Genomic DNA, 14,477 nt, shown 5'->3' with positions numbered 1-14,477 from the left:
TTTTTTAAAAAGGGCATTTTATTTATTTATGCATACAGGAACTAAGGGTACAGGCCAGAGGTGCCAGAGGTGAGAATATTCACCAGAGACATAGTGGGAACCAGAACAGGGGGATTGACTGAAGTACACTGCTGAGGGGAGCAGCTGGGTGGACAGGGACCAGCTCTCAATCCAGCTTCTCTCAATCCAGAAGCTAAGTCCTGTAGTGCCCTCTACTGATAAAACTGAAGAGCATTTTAGCTAAAAAAAAGGGCATTTTATTTATTTATGCATACAGGAACTAGGGGTACAGGCCAGAGGTGCCAGAGGTGAGAATATTCACCAGAGACATAGTGGGAACCAGAACAGGGGGGTTGACTGAAGTACACTGCTGAGGGGAGCAGCTGGGTGGACAGGGACCAGCTCTCAATCCAGCTTCTCTCAATCCAGAAGCTAAGTCCTTTTCTCCTGTAATGTCCCTGTAGTGCCCTCTACTGATAAAACTGAAGAGCATTTTAGCTGAAAGAAAGACTATTTAAATGGCCCAGATCTATTTTTACAAAGCAGAAATGACAGGTGAGCTAAAAGCTGAAAGGCAGTAGTTCAGTTATTGATTCACTACCTTTCTTTTTGCAATATCTAGAGTCAATTTGGTGTTCAATATTATTAACTATATTTATGAATTACTGTCATTTTGCTTTCTCCATGTTTAGTCTCTTTTCTTTGACCTTTGCCCATTCATTTATTTTAAGTCATCTCACATCCATTTTAGAAAGACATTATTTGCTACATCCAAAAGTGTTACAGGATGTTAACTGTAAGGCAAAATTTTCATTTGATCTGAAAGATGGAATTAATTTGTCATACTATATTTCTTGTTATAACATGTTCATGACATAAAATTTACCCTTTTAATCATTTTTGAGCATGCTGTTAACAAAAATGAAATATGTTCATATTGTGAACATGACTCCCCATTCTTCCCTTCCCTAGTGCCTGGCAGTCATCGTTCTAATTTTCTAAGAATTTTACAGCTATAAGTGCCTCACACAAGTGGAATCATATAACATTTATCTCTCATTGACTGACTTATTTTACTTGGCATAATACCTCTATGATTCATCCTCATAACATGTCAAAATTTACCTTTCATCGGTGAATAATATTCCTTTGTGTACATATGTAGCAGATCAGATTTTTTTTCCAGTTTTATTGGGTTATAGCTGACATATAGTGTGTGAGTTAAAATACAATGTGCCAAATTAGTACATATTGAAAAAATAGCTGTTGTAGTGCTAGTTAACATCTCCATTATCTCATGTAATTACCATTTCTTATAATGAAAATATTGAAGATCTACTCTTTTAGCAACTTCCAAGTGTTAAAACACTATTATTAATTACTGAGGTAATCACCATTTTGTACTTAGATTCCCGGAACTTCATCTTCTTAAATTTGTATACTTTGACTTGTTTCCTCTGAAGAGAGCATGAACAGGGCCCTCGTAAAATCTGTACAGCCAGGCACCAGGAACCTGACATAAGCAAAATCAGAGATAAAGTTGACAGTAGTTAACAATTCTATCTGTCCTGCTCCAGTAGAAGAGATCCACTCTGCCCACATACACTTAAAAATTCCCATAGTCTTACCCTATAAAGAACCGCAGTTGCTTGTGGGGCACAGCTCTTGGCCTGCAGAAAGTCATCACTAGACTTTCAGTAGAGCCTGCTGCAATCTGATACTGTTGGCCTCTTTTCTTTTCTGACATTCTATGCTGAAACTCAGAACCTCCTTTTTTCCTAACACTCTAGGCCCAACCATCCTCCATTCCACAATTCCTGACAGTTGCCTACCATCCTACTCTCATTGCAACAAATTAAAATTTAGTAGGTGCCACAGATTAGTTATGTCATTCAGTCTGTCTGTCTCTGACTTACTTCACTGTTTGTAATTCCCCGAAGATCCATGCATGTTGTTGAAAGTGAGAGAATTTACTTCTCTCTCAAGGCTAAATGTTCCTTTGTGTGATACACCACATTTTTATCTATTCATCTGTAGATGGACAAGCTTCCATATCTTGGCTATTTTGAATAATGCAGTGGATATAGGAGTGCAGCTATCTCTTCATTTCCTTTAGATATAGGTGCGTTGGTTGGATCATATGATAGATTTATTTTTAACTTGTTAAGGAACATTCATTATGGCTTTTCCCAATAACATGTCCTCCAACAGTTGCCAACATTTACTATTTACTATCTTTTTAGTGATAGTCATTCAATCAGTATGAGGTGATAATCTCATTTTTATTATATGTCCCTGATTATTAGTAATGTTCAGTATCTTTTCATGCTCCTTTGGACCATTTGAATCTCTTCTTCAGAAAAAAAAAGTTCGTTCAGTTCTTTCCTTTTTTTGTCCTGTTTTTGTTACTGTTTTATGAATTCTTTATATATTTTGGGTATTAAACTTTATCACATAAATTATTTTTGCAAATATTTTCTCCCATGTGGATTTCATTTTGTTGACACTTTCTTTTGTTTTGCAGATTTTATTTTAATATGCTGTCTTATTTTGTTTTTGTTACTTTGTTTTTGTTATATCACAGAATTTTTTGCCAAGACCACTGTCAAATAAAAAATTGTCCAATTTCTTATAGTAATTTGACAATTGAAGTCTTATTTAAGTCTATTGGCCATTTTGAATAAATTTTTTGTGAGCAGTGTAAGATAGGTGTTCAACTTAATGCATATGATTATCTTTATGCGTATGATTTTCCAAGCACCATTTTTTAAAAGATATCCTTTCCCTGTTGAGTTTTTTGGGGATGTTTATCAAATATTTGTTGTATGTATACCTCAGAGCCTATTTTGAACTCCTAATTCTTTTTCTATTTGTGAGTGTATTCTATTGGTTTACCGTACTGTTTTGAATACTGTGATTTTGTAGTATAGCTTAAAGCAGTAATTATGTTAACCTAGGTTTGTTCTTAAGATTGCATTGGTGTCTTTGTGGTTCCATACAAATTTTTGGATTTTCTTTTCTACTTACATAAAAATACCATTGTAATCCTAATAGGGATTATATATTGATTATATAGATGACTTTGGGTAATGGGGATATTTTAACAATATTAATTTTTTCAATTTATGAACATAGGTTATCTTTCATTATTTGTGTCTTCAGTTTCTTTAATCATACAGTTCACTGTATGCACTGTCACCTTCTTGGTTTTAATGCTGATGTGAATTGGGAATGTTTGTTTTATTTTCAAATGTTAATGTATAAGAATACAATGGATACCTTATATTGCTTTTGTATCCTGTAACTTGACTGAATTCACTGATTGGTTCAAACAATTTTTGATGAAATAGGATTTCCTATACATTAAATCATCTCAGCAAATGAAGACAATTTTACATCTTCCTGACAGATTTGGATGCTTTTTATTGCTTTTTCTCAATTGATATTTTAATTAAGCACTACGTTGAGTAAGAGTGGTAAGAATGGTTACACTTGTCTTTTTCTGGATCTTACCAGAAAATTTTCAGCCTTTCATTGTTGATTCTGAAGTTAGTCAGGAATTGTCATACATGACTTTCTGTGCCCAATGTAATATGTTGGGTTTGTTTTTTTAGACATCATTCTTTATTTTGTGCATTTTTTCATCTCAGTTGTAATCCCTATGGGCTTCCCAATACCAATCCACCCATGTGCCATCACCATAGTCCCGTGCACTCTTCCCACTCCATTTCTGCTCACATTCCCCTTTTTACCCCCATAAAATGCCTCTGGATTATAGTTGTTCGTTGTTGTTTTCGTTTTTACTTTATTACGGTTATGTCTTTTTATCCCCCCTGGTCCTTTACACTCCTGCTGTGAGTGAAACAATCCTGCGTTTTTCTTTTTATTTTTACCATGAAAGGATGCTGTGTTTTGTCAGTTGCTTTTTCTGGATCTTTTGAGGTGATCATATAACTTTTATTTTTCAGTTTACTAATTTGGTATGTCATATGTACTGGTTTTCATATATTGAATCATCTTTCATCCCAAGGATAAATCCACTTTGTGATGGTATGTGATTCTTTTAGTGTGATGCTTAAATTTTGTTTTCTAATATTTTATTACGTATTTTCTTCATTTTTAGTTTATCAGAGATCTTGGACTATCAATCTCTTTTTTGTAATGTCTTTATCGCTAACACTAGCCTCTCAAATGAGTTCAGACATAGTCCCTTCTTTTTAGTTTTCTGAAATAATTTGAGAAGGATTGACATTGATAAAACTTTCCAGGAAACCATCTCTTCCTGAGCTTCATTGGGAAGTTTTTGACTACTCATTCAATCTTTTTGCTCTGTTTAGATTTTCTACTTTATTCAATCTTGGTTAAGCTGTATGTTTCTAAGAATTTGCCTGTTTATTCTAGATTATCCAATTTGTTGGGTCATCATTGTTTATAATAGTCTCCTGTGATCCTTTGTATTTCTATAGTATTAGTTGTTGTGTGTCTTGTTTATAATTTTATTTGACTCTGTCTTAATATTTTACTTATTCTAGCTAAAGATTTATCAACTTTTATCACTTCTAAAACTACCTTACACAAAGGCCTGGTAATGGATCAACGATGCCATGATGGTAGAACTACAAGAACTGTATTTGAGGAGAGAATTCATATACTACAGACAAATTAACAACTTTGTAAAAGTTGTTAATTTTTTTAAATTTTTAAATTTTTAAAAATTAGGAAGAACTGCATTAGTGTTTATCTTTGTGGTCTCTATTTCTATTCTGATCATTGTTACTTCTTTGATTCTGCCAGCTGTAGCCTTGCCTTAGTTTGTTCTTTTTCTCATTTTGTGACATGTAGTTGATGTCTTTTTTTCTTAATGTAGGTGTGTTGGTTGCTATAAAGACCTTTCAGAACTGCTTTTACTTCATTCCATATGTCTTGGCATATTGTATTTATATTTTTTCAAGATATTTTTGGGTTTCACTTTTGATTACTTTATTTAGAAGCATGTTATCTGATTTCCACATAATTGTGAATTTTTCAGTTTTCCTTCTATTAATGATTTTAGTTTTTTATCATTTTGGGTTGGAAAAGATACTTAGTATGGCTTCAGCATTCTTAAATTTGCTTACTCATGTTTCTGACTGATCATTGATCCATCCTGGGGAATACTTAAGAAGAATATGTATTCTATTGTTGTTGTATAAGATGTATATATGTCTGTTATACCTATCTTATCAAAAATGTAATTCAAATCCACTGTCCTTTTTTTTAACTTTCTCTGGATAAGTTATCCATTGTTGAAAGTATCAGTGTCCGTCACTGCTACTGTTTCATTATCTAATACCATTGTACCATTGTAGATCTTTTTTTTTTAATGTGCTTATTATATTTTGGTGTTCCAGTATGGTTGCATATTTATTTATGATTGTTATATACTCATAATGTATTGACCCTTTTATCTTTATGAATAATACTTAGTTTTCTGTTACTGTTTTGGCTTAAAGTCAGTTTTGTCTGATATAATTGTAGCCATCTGTGATTGCTTTTGGTTTCTATTCACATGGAATATCTTTTTCCATCCCTTTTCTTTGAGCCAGCATATGTCCTTAAAGCTAAAGTGAGTCTTGTACGCAGTCTATAACTGGATCTTATCTTTTTAATCCCATCCATCAGTCCATTTACATTGAGAGCAATTGTTGCTCCATAAGGAATTACTAATGCCATCAGATGTTTTCTAGTTCTATGGTCCTCTTGCTGCTTTCTTTTGTGACTTGACTTTGATTCTTCTCTTTATCTTTTGTGTCTGTAATGTAGATTTTTGTTCTGCTTACTGTGAGTCTTAAAACATCTCATAGATACAGTAGTATATTTTTATGTTCATAATGTTTAACTTCAATTATATACAAAAAGTCTACACTTTTATCCCCTTCTATATTTTTGATGTCACAGTCTAATTAATTGATTATTATATTAATAGTCACTACCTGTTAATATACCTATTAGGTAGGTATATTAATTGACTATTGTAACTACAGTTATTTTTAATAATCTTGTACTTATAAGTTGAGTTAAACAATAGATACTTGGGTTGGCCCCACCACTTGGATCTTGTGATATTGGCACACCTTGAAGATATTGCAGGTTTGGTTCCATGCCACTGCAAAAAAGCACATATTCAATACAACAAGTTATATGAGTTTATTTTTTGATGCATATAAAAGTTATGTTTATAACTATAGTGTACTATAGTCTATTAAGTATGCAGTGGCATTATGTTTATTAAAAAATGTGTACCTACTAATAAAAAAATTTAATGCTAAAATGTACTGAGCATCTGTACAATCAGTGAGTCATAATGTTTTTACTGGTGGAAAGTTTTGTAAAGGAACTCTGTGATGTACAAATAAAGTGAAACACAATAAAATAGGGTTTGCCTACTTAGATTTCTAATCTGCTTATAGCCAGAAAAAGAATGAGGGTTACTCATGTTATGTGATTAGATGATCTGGTGTTCTTTGCATCCTTGTTCAAATAGTAACTTTATACAGACATTTGGACCCCTAAATGAAGTTCACAACCCAGATATCCTAGTTATACTAATGAACTGGTGAAATTAAAGTCCAAAATGGTAATTGTGCTTCTGAAAATATAAATGTGTTGGGCACAAGGTATGTTTTTGTATTTATGGAAGGAAGGGCCCTTTTTGTTTTGTTTTTTGTTTGCTTGAGATGATGGTAATTCTTTTTGAAAGGAGGCAAAAGACTAAAGCAAACAAAATTAACAGGAAGAAAATAGTCATGGATAAGTGTTAGTACCTTCAAAAACCATTTTCTACTTCTCTATTACTGTTTTCTAGTGTTTTTTTTTTAACAAAGAGAACTGACTTTTCTTTTTCAGACTGCTCTAGCACATTTAGAGTCTCTTGCAGTGGATGTTGAGGTGGCCAATCCACCAGCCAGTAAGGAGAGCATTGATGGTCTTCCAGAGACCCTTGTTCTTGAAGATCACACTGGTAAGGGCATAGTTGATCTTGAATCTTAGACAACAACACATCGGATGTTTGAGTATGTTATCAGTGCACTTAGAAGAGAAAATGCTATTAGAAACTTTGATTACATCCTGGCAATAAATATTTTTTAACTTTAGGCTAGGTTTGGTGTTCTACAAAAGCAGTGTTCACTAAATTCCACATTGTCATATATTAGATGGAAACATGTTTGCCAATTGTTTTATCAAATTCTGGTTCTCTGTCTTTCATAGGTTTCATTTATGAATTAATAATATTGATTTTTAATTTTATCAAAATTGATCATATGTGACTGATCATATTGTGTGTTGTTTTCAGCTATTGGCCAGGAACAGTGCTGTCCAATCTGTTGCAGCGAGTATATTAAAGATGATATAGCAACAGAGTTACCCTGTCACCATTTCTTTCACAAACCTTGTGTCTCAATTTGGCTACAGAAGGTAAGTGTTAGATTTATTTTTTTAATTAACACTTAAGTTTCTCCTATAAGTTAATGATGATCATAGTGTTTGTTAGGCTAATTTTCTTTAGCTACATTATTGTACTGCCTTTTTATTAAGTGTTAAAAAGCATTAAAAAAAGATCTTTAATCATATTCTTGAAATTGAATGTTCTCAAAAAGGATCTCAATCAAAGCAGCCTTTGACACTACTCAGAGTTCTATAACATATGCAGATATTCTGTTGATATAGACAGATGTCTCTGAAAATGTGCATGATAAAGCTATAGTGATCTACTGTGTACTTCCTGTTCATGTTTTCATCCTTAGCATTTACCCTACAATTTTTAAGTATATTAGAATAATTTATGAGGTCAAGTTTTACTGTGATCTCCTCTGTGAGTTTTGTTTTTTTCATAAAGAATATTTACATCTGTTCTATTGGAATCACTTTCCCAACTTTTTAACTTATGGACATAACTAGCTTTCTTTCCTAGCTAGAACCACTGCCTTTTCATCTCTGATCTTTCCTTCTTCTCTCTCGCTTTTCTTCCCCTTCTCCCTTCTCTCTCACTCTTTTTTTTTTTTTTTTTTTTTTTTTTTTTTTTTGCTGTTGTTCCCCTCTTCTGCTTCTTCATGTTTATCAGACTGTACTTAAAATCTCTAAACACCACTGCAGAAGTGTTCACATTATTCCTTTATAAAATCTAAAGTTCCTGACTTGGCTTTCAAGGACTTCTCTGATCTAACTCCCAGCCTCTCTTTTCAGATGTACCCCCTCTACATTAGCTTACGTGTGCATGACCTAATGTGATCTTCTCCCCAGTGCCATCTGTAAGATTAATAAGTCCAGCTTAAACTCCTCCTTTTTGTCCTTGACATTGCCATATCCCCTTCCTCTAAACTCCCACAATAGTATCAGACTTTAAAGGTGCTAATATTTCTATATTTGCTGTATACTTTTGCATTGCTAAATGATTCTTGTATTTTTTCCCTATGAATACTCATTATTCTAAGACATATTGGTGGTGTTACTGACATTTTCTATTGCTTCTTACTTGTACAGGGTTATACAGTATGTGGCTGGTTTATGTGGCTGGTTGAGACCATACTCATCTGACTCAGATGTTGCTGTTAGGGTCCATCTGTATGCCAAGAGCACAGTACATCCTTAATAAATTAAGGCATTGCATTGTCACTATTATACATGTTGTACAGCATTGAATTGTCATTGGCTTTGTTGTAATCCTAAGGTTACAGTCTCTCTATTCCCTTTCAGGAAACAGCTTAGTGTGCAGCAAAGCCTTTCCTCTGAAGAAAAAAATTCCTAAGATACAAATTGTTGTTAACTTCAGCAGCATGATTTCTTGATGCTGCTTTCTATTAAGGAGAACTCTTTGGGGAAAAGATCAATTTGCAAGGGTAGAATCTTTCACTAGATGATAAATATATAGAATTTTCTGTTGGTCCTAAAACAGTACATTCCCAATTATTACTCCTTTCCTTAGCCACTTCTCTCTCAAGTCTCTGGTTGATTTGATTATCATTTAGAATTCATCCAGCTAACTCTCAATATCATTTTGAAAAGAGAAAGACTTTTTTAAAAGGCTTATAAATGACTTATAAAGAAAGTCTGTCTATTTTGACAAATCTAAGGTCTATCTGTTTTGACATATCTGTGTTACACTAAAGTGAAACTGTAGTACTTGTGATTGAGAATGATTTAGTGAAATAAATATGTGAATTAATTGGGGTCATTGTTTCTTGTATAAGTGCTGTAGACTAAACAGTTCTGGTCTGGTGAGCCATGCTGTGTGACTCCTTGCATACCCTCTCTTACTACACCAATACAAAGCAGGGAGTGCAGTGGACTTAACTAATGTGAGAGATGAGTGAGCTAAAAGATGCAAAAATGTTTGAGCAGCAATGTTTATCCTCAAGGAAATTCAGTCTGATTAGGGTAAAATCAAAAATAGCATCAGAATATTGCCATTCTGTGTTGTATGGGTTTGAAGTATATTTGGTTTCTGCTTTAAAATTTTTTGATGTGGTTTTAAGATAATGCCACTTGTTTAGTTATTATAATACTTTTGTGGCAGTTAAAACCTTCTATCCCCCTGAGTTTGTTTTCTTCTGTACCTCCAGTCAGGAACATGCCCTGTGTGCCGCCGTCATTTCCCGCCTGCTGTTATCGGAGCCTCTGCAGCTGCTCCCCCGGAGCCCGACCACGATACCCCACCATCAAGTGACAGTACTGCAGAAGCCTCCTAAACTTGAAACTGGAAGGAGCTCAGTCTATCAAAGTAAATCTGCAAATTCCTTCTAAATCTGATGTGCAAATAATTATATATAAATATATTAAATGCTATGTATAGTCTATGCCATTGTTTAGAAAGAGAATATTAACCTTTCTAAACTGAGTTTAGGTTTGCAGAAAGTACTAAACATTTTCAAGTTGAATGTTGAAGCAGTGCATCCATTTTCTTTAGTTGAATATGTTGATATTAATTGTAAAGTCAAGCTTATCAATTAAATCTCTCCAGAAGAAATAATCATCTTTGTGGCACACATTATTGGTTTTGTCTGAAGTACTGCCACTAAGTGATTATAATTGAGCTCTCCTATTTGCATCAAATGTGAAGACTGTGATCACAACAGCAGTAAAATTTGGTTTTGTTGGAAATAAAAAGAATTCTAAAGCATGCTTTCTCACTGGTCCCTTTGCTTCGCTATATCAAAATCTTTTGGCTCATAAAACTGAGTGGATTTTTAGGAAGGTGTCTATTCTCCCTCCTTGGTAGGACTTTTTTGAATGCCAAACACTACAATTCTGACTAGAGCATCACAGAATTTTAAAATTTTAAATATAATACTCCTGAAAGGGTTAGGTAATAAAATAAATTATTTTTTTAAATGGTGAGTGTGCTTAATTAAAGGAAGAAGAATGCATACGACTGCTTTACGATGGCTGGTGCTTTCAGGGAAGGCTGGTAAAGCACATGAACAACCAGTATGCTTGGAGCTCAGCATATGAGATGAAATAGATGACTTTATAAAAAGACTTTCTATTTGGTTAAAATTATATGCAAATGTGTATGTGAAGGACACTCATGTTACACTTGTTTAATAAATATTAGACATAGTTTAAGATAATTTTTGTTTCGAAATATTTTGGAAAGTTATGAAAATTATAAAATGTTTAAATGCTCGTTCTGTTGCATCCTAAAAGGAATTCTGAATACTTAGAAAACTAGATTAATTGTACTGATTTGTATAAAGCATAACATTTATGAGGTAAAGGACAGATTGACCATACCTTTTTATACCATATCTAAAGTATATCTGAACAATGATTGTTCATGTTACGTTATTAGTATTTGTTTCTTTACTCAAATTTATGAATTATTCACCTGGAACTAAGATAAAAATAGGTAGTTTAAATTAAGCCAGATTAAGCCATGGTAAGAAAGGTATAGATGATCTTGACTATCCTAGTGATTATGTGAACAAAACTGAATATGTAACAGAGTTCCTTTCTTATTTTCCTTTCTCTAAAAGATTAAAAAAAGACCCTGATCTCTTTTACCTTCTGAAAGAGTTCTGTTTACAAACTTCTTTAAAAGTGAGGAAATTAGCTATCCATATTATTTTTTGCAAATTTGACCCAGAGGGTTAGCTTTGTAACTTTATAACCCCAAATAAAGATTGTTTTGTTTTTAGATGATCAGATCCAGCAGGCAAGTATCTATAAACATGGTGAGATGTGATTTGATAGCAACACCAGATGATGGGTATTAACATATGCATTTGAGCAAGTAAAATAGTAAAGCACTTAGTGAGTGTACATCCATCCAAGCAGTACATCAGCATTTTAGTTTGGACACATAAAAGAATAGTTCTGTGCTTTCCCAAATGCATAATTACACTTTATTTGTATAATTTCTTGGAATATTTATATTCCATCTCTTTTCTCCATTCTTTAAAATAAATTTTCACCATTGGCACATTTGAGGCTTAATATAACACTTGCATTCTAATTTTTGAACATATTGTAAATGTGTCTGGTATTTACAGCAAAATACAGTGTATCCTTTTATGGGTAAAACAAAACTGAACATTGCATGCATGTAATGTGGTGACTTTGTAATTTAGGGGTTCCCTGGGGGCTTCTGTGACTTTGGAAATGCTTATATTCAGGCCTTAATGTTGCATTAGCTAGCATGTTTTTCCTTCTGATGTATATAGTCATTGTTGTATAAACTAATCTTTGCTTGTTTTCTACTCTGTGATCTTTCCATACCATATTTCATTGATCCGTAGTGTCAAGGAGTCAAATCAGATTAAAATAATTCTCATATGTATATTGTGGAAATTTGTGGTTAGTGTGATTTTTTGTTAATGTTTTCTTGGTTCCCAGAAATCTGTGGCTAGTGTGACTTTTTATTTGTTTGTTTTCTTGAATATTGGTCAGTTGTGACACTTAGTGGTTAAACTGACATTACTACAGATTTCTCTGTAATAAAACCACCCATTATATTTAGGCAGTATTAATGGACCTTGGTTTTCTTCTCCTAGATAGCAGCTGTCCCAAAGAAAATATATCTTCTTTGCCTGTTAAGATTTAGCTACTGTCTGCCAGTTGTTAAGAGGTTATGGTTCCAAACTCAACCAGCAGTGTGGAGAGCTAAAGTTAAGATAGCTGTTGTACTTTTTGCTTTCCATCTGTTACTATCCTTCATTCTTGGCTCCCCACTATTTACAAACAGCTGCTATGAAGGAAAAATAGTTGAATTAGAGTTGGCTCAAACATTTTTTATAAAACGATATTTGAGGTTTTAGGATTTTCACTGTAACAAGTATATAAGCTGAGATGGACAAGTTTGGACACAAATATTGTTCTATCACATCTTAGATCTTTCTGAAAAGTTAAGACTATATGAAAGGAAATTAAAATACATATAAATATAAAACAATATTGTTTCTTTTCACTATATATATGTTAAGTGACTTGACCTAATTATTTTTTTTAACATTTTCTTATTGTAAAGTGAATGCTGATATTTAAAGGTAGATCCCATGTGGTTTTCTTTTGTTTCTTGTTTATCTTTAAGCTAACTCAAGATTATTTGTGATCTGGATTTATATATAAGCTGTTAAATATATATGAACTGTTTAAATGGATGCAAGTTTTTCAAAAGCCCAGGTCTAAATGTAATGATTGGTCTATTGTTCTACAATCTCAGTCCATCATTTTCCATGTAAATCATAAAGAATAAACAGGATATACTCAGTGGTCTTTTCTAATATTTAATTGTGCAATCATATCATTTCTGTAATATAACCCCTGGATGGAGTTAGTTAATAGCAAAGAACACAGCTCTTAAAGAAATCTGGACTCTGCTCCAGAGCACATGGGCCTTACAGTCTTTGACCTTAGAAGGCCCTTTGGAAGCCTGCTTGTACAGAAGTGGTCGATGCACTTCTGGAAGGAAGGAAGAGGTTATTCTCTCTCTGTCCCCACCTGCCTGATGGTTTTAGTAATCCTGTGAATTCAGCAGAACTTAGTTTCCACACTGACTGAGGACTACAAAGAACCTCAAAATTTCAGGACAGAGTCCCACCACTCTTAGGGATTTCTCCAAATCAAGTGTGGCATATCATCAAATTTAATTATTGTGATTGCTAAAGATCTGAAAGATCACATTCATTTTAAAAGGGTATATAATGAGTGCTGATAGTTATGCCCACATTGAATTAGAAAATTGTTCTTTTTGTTTAGAAAGTTTAGAATTTTCATTTTCCCTTCCAGAACAAACAAATTTGCTAAAATAAAAAAAATACAGTGTTAGAGCTAGAAACAATGGTACATTCTTCTTTTGGACCAAAATCCTTTTAAAATTATGTCGTTACATGATTTTCTTCCAGCTTCTGCTTCCAAACTTGGAACGATTCACCACTACTACCTGAAAGGGGTAAACTTCATTGTTAGCAAGAATTTCACTCAAATTTCCCTAGGACTAGCACATACATAAAACTAGACAGAAAGGTCTCATCTCTTCTGTGTGGCCACCTCTTCCTATATCAAGCTTCCTACTTTACTCTGAGCTTTCAAGATATCTCTGCCAGACCAGGATGAAATTACTGTTTAGAATGCTGTTAGATAGAGTGACCCCCAGGTGAGTCAGTATTATAGGTACAGTAATTGAAGTAACTGTCAATTACTAACATGCTCATGTTTCTGCATCTTTCTTTAAAGGCCACCATAATAAATTTTGTCATGTTTAACTGGCAAAGCGTTTGTCTAGAAGTAACCCAACCTACTAGTAGCTCTAGAACCTACTAGAGCTGGAAATGCCTCATTCTTAGTGAAACCATACTGCTATCTTTTCTAATTACTCATCTGTATATTAATCTGTCCTAGAATTCAATATATTGTCTGTCATTTTTTTATAAATTTTGAAATTATTTTTCCATCTCAGAAAAATAGGATTTTTAAAGTAACAGGACCTTGACAGGTTACTTAATCACCGCACTTCTGTTTTCTCTCTAGTGAACCTAAATGATAGGTTGAGTACTACTGTCGGTGCATGGAGAGAGTTTTGAAAAAAATGTTCTTCATTTATCTTAAAAGTCATAGAAATATGGTTGTTTGCTATCACTGATATCAGCACTACCTTTTAGGGTTGATGAATATTTCAGATGAAAACCTTGATAGCATCTTAACTCACAGGAGTTTAGAGGATTTGGAATTTCAGTAAATCAAAATAACCAAAAGTTAATAATTTTGCTAAAATTATTACTAAAAGACTCCAGGCCTACATGTGCTTATTAACTTCATTTTGTGTTCTTAAGTTAATAATAAATATTCAATTTTTATAGTAAAAAATGGGAATGTCTGTATACTTTCAGAATATAACATTACCTATTAACCAGTGTGCAATCTGTATAAATCTGCCAGCCATTATAATTTCTTTTCCTTTGTAACAGCTTTTCTTATCACTAAGAGTCATTTAAAAGTTTGTT

The 14,477-nt window shown here is 33.3% G+C and overlaps 1 protein-coding gene across 1 annotated transcript in view; it reads left to right on the top strand.

Annotated features, from left to right (window-relative positions):
• The window catches only part of PJA2 (praja ring finger 2, E3 ubiquitin protein ligase), a 68,519-nt gene extending 55,772 nt beyond the window's left edge, over positions 1-12,747 (top strand). Inside the window, exons 8-10 of the mRNA XM_004678364.2 lie at positions 6,886-7,000; positions 7,334-7,455; positions 9,600-12,747. Of these exons, the coding sequence (XP_004678421.1) occupies positions 6,886-7,000; positions 7,334-7,455; positions 9,600-9,725 (363 nt within the window). The 3' untranslated portion in view covers positions 9,726-12,747. The remainder of the gene's footprint in view (positions 1-6,885; positions 7,001-7,333; positions 7,456-9,599) is intronic.
• Positions 12,748-14,477: the final 1,730 nt, after the last annotated feature.

The sequence above is a fragment of the Condylura cristata genome, unplaced genomic scaffold, assembly GCF_000260355.1.
Source record: "Condylura cristata isolate star-nosed mole 26May11 unplaced genomic scaffold, ConCri1.0 scaffold00007, whole genome shotgun sequence".
In the NCBI taxonomy this organism is placed as follows: Eukaryota; Metazoa; Chordata; class Mammalia; order Eulipotyphla; family Talpidae; genus Condylura; species Condylura cristata.
Note: the sequence above shows the minus strand (reverse complement) of the source record. Positions and strands in the feature narration are given on the sequence as shown.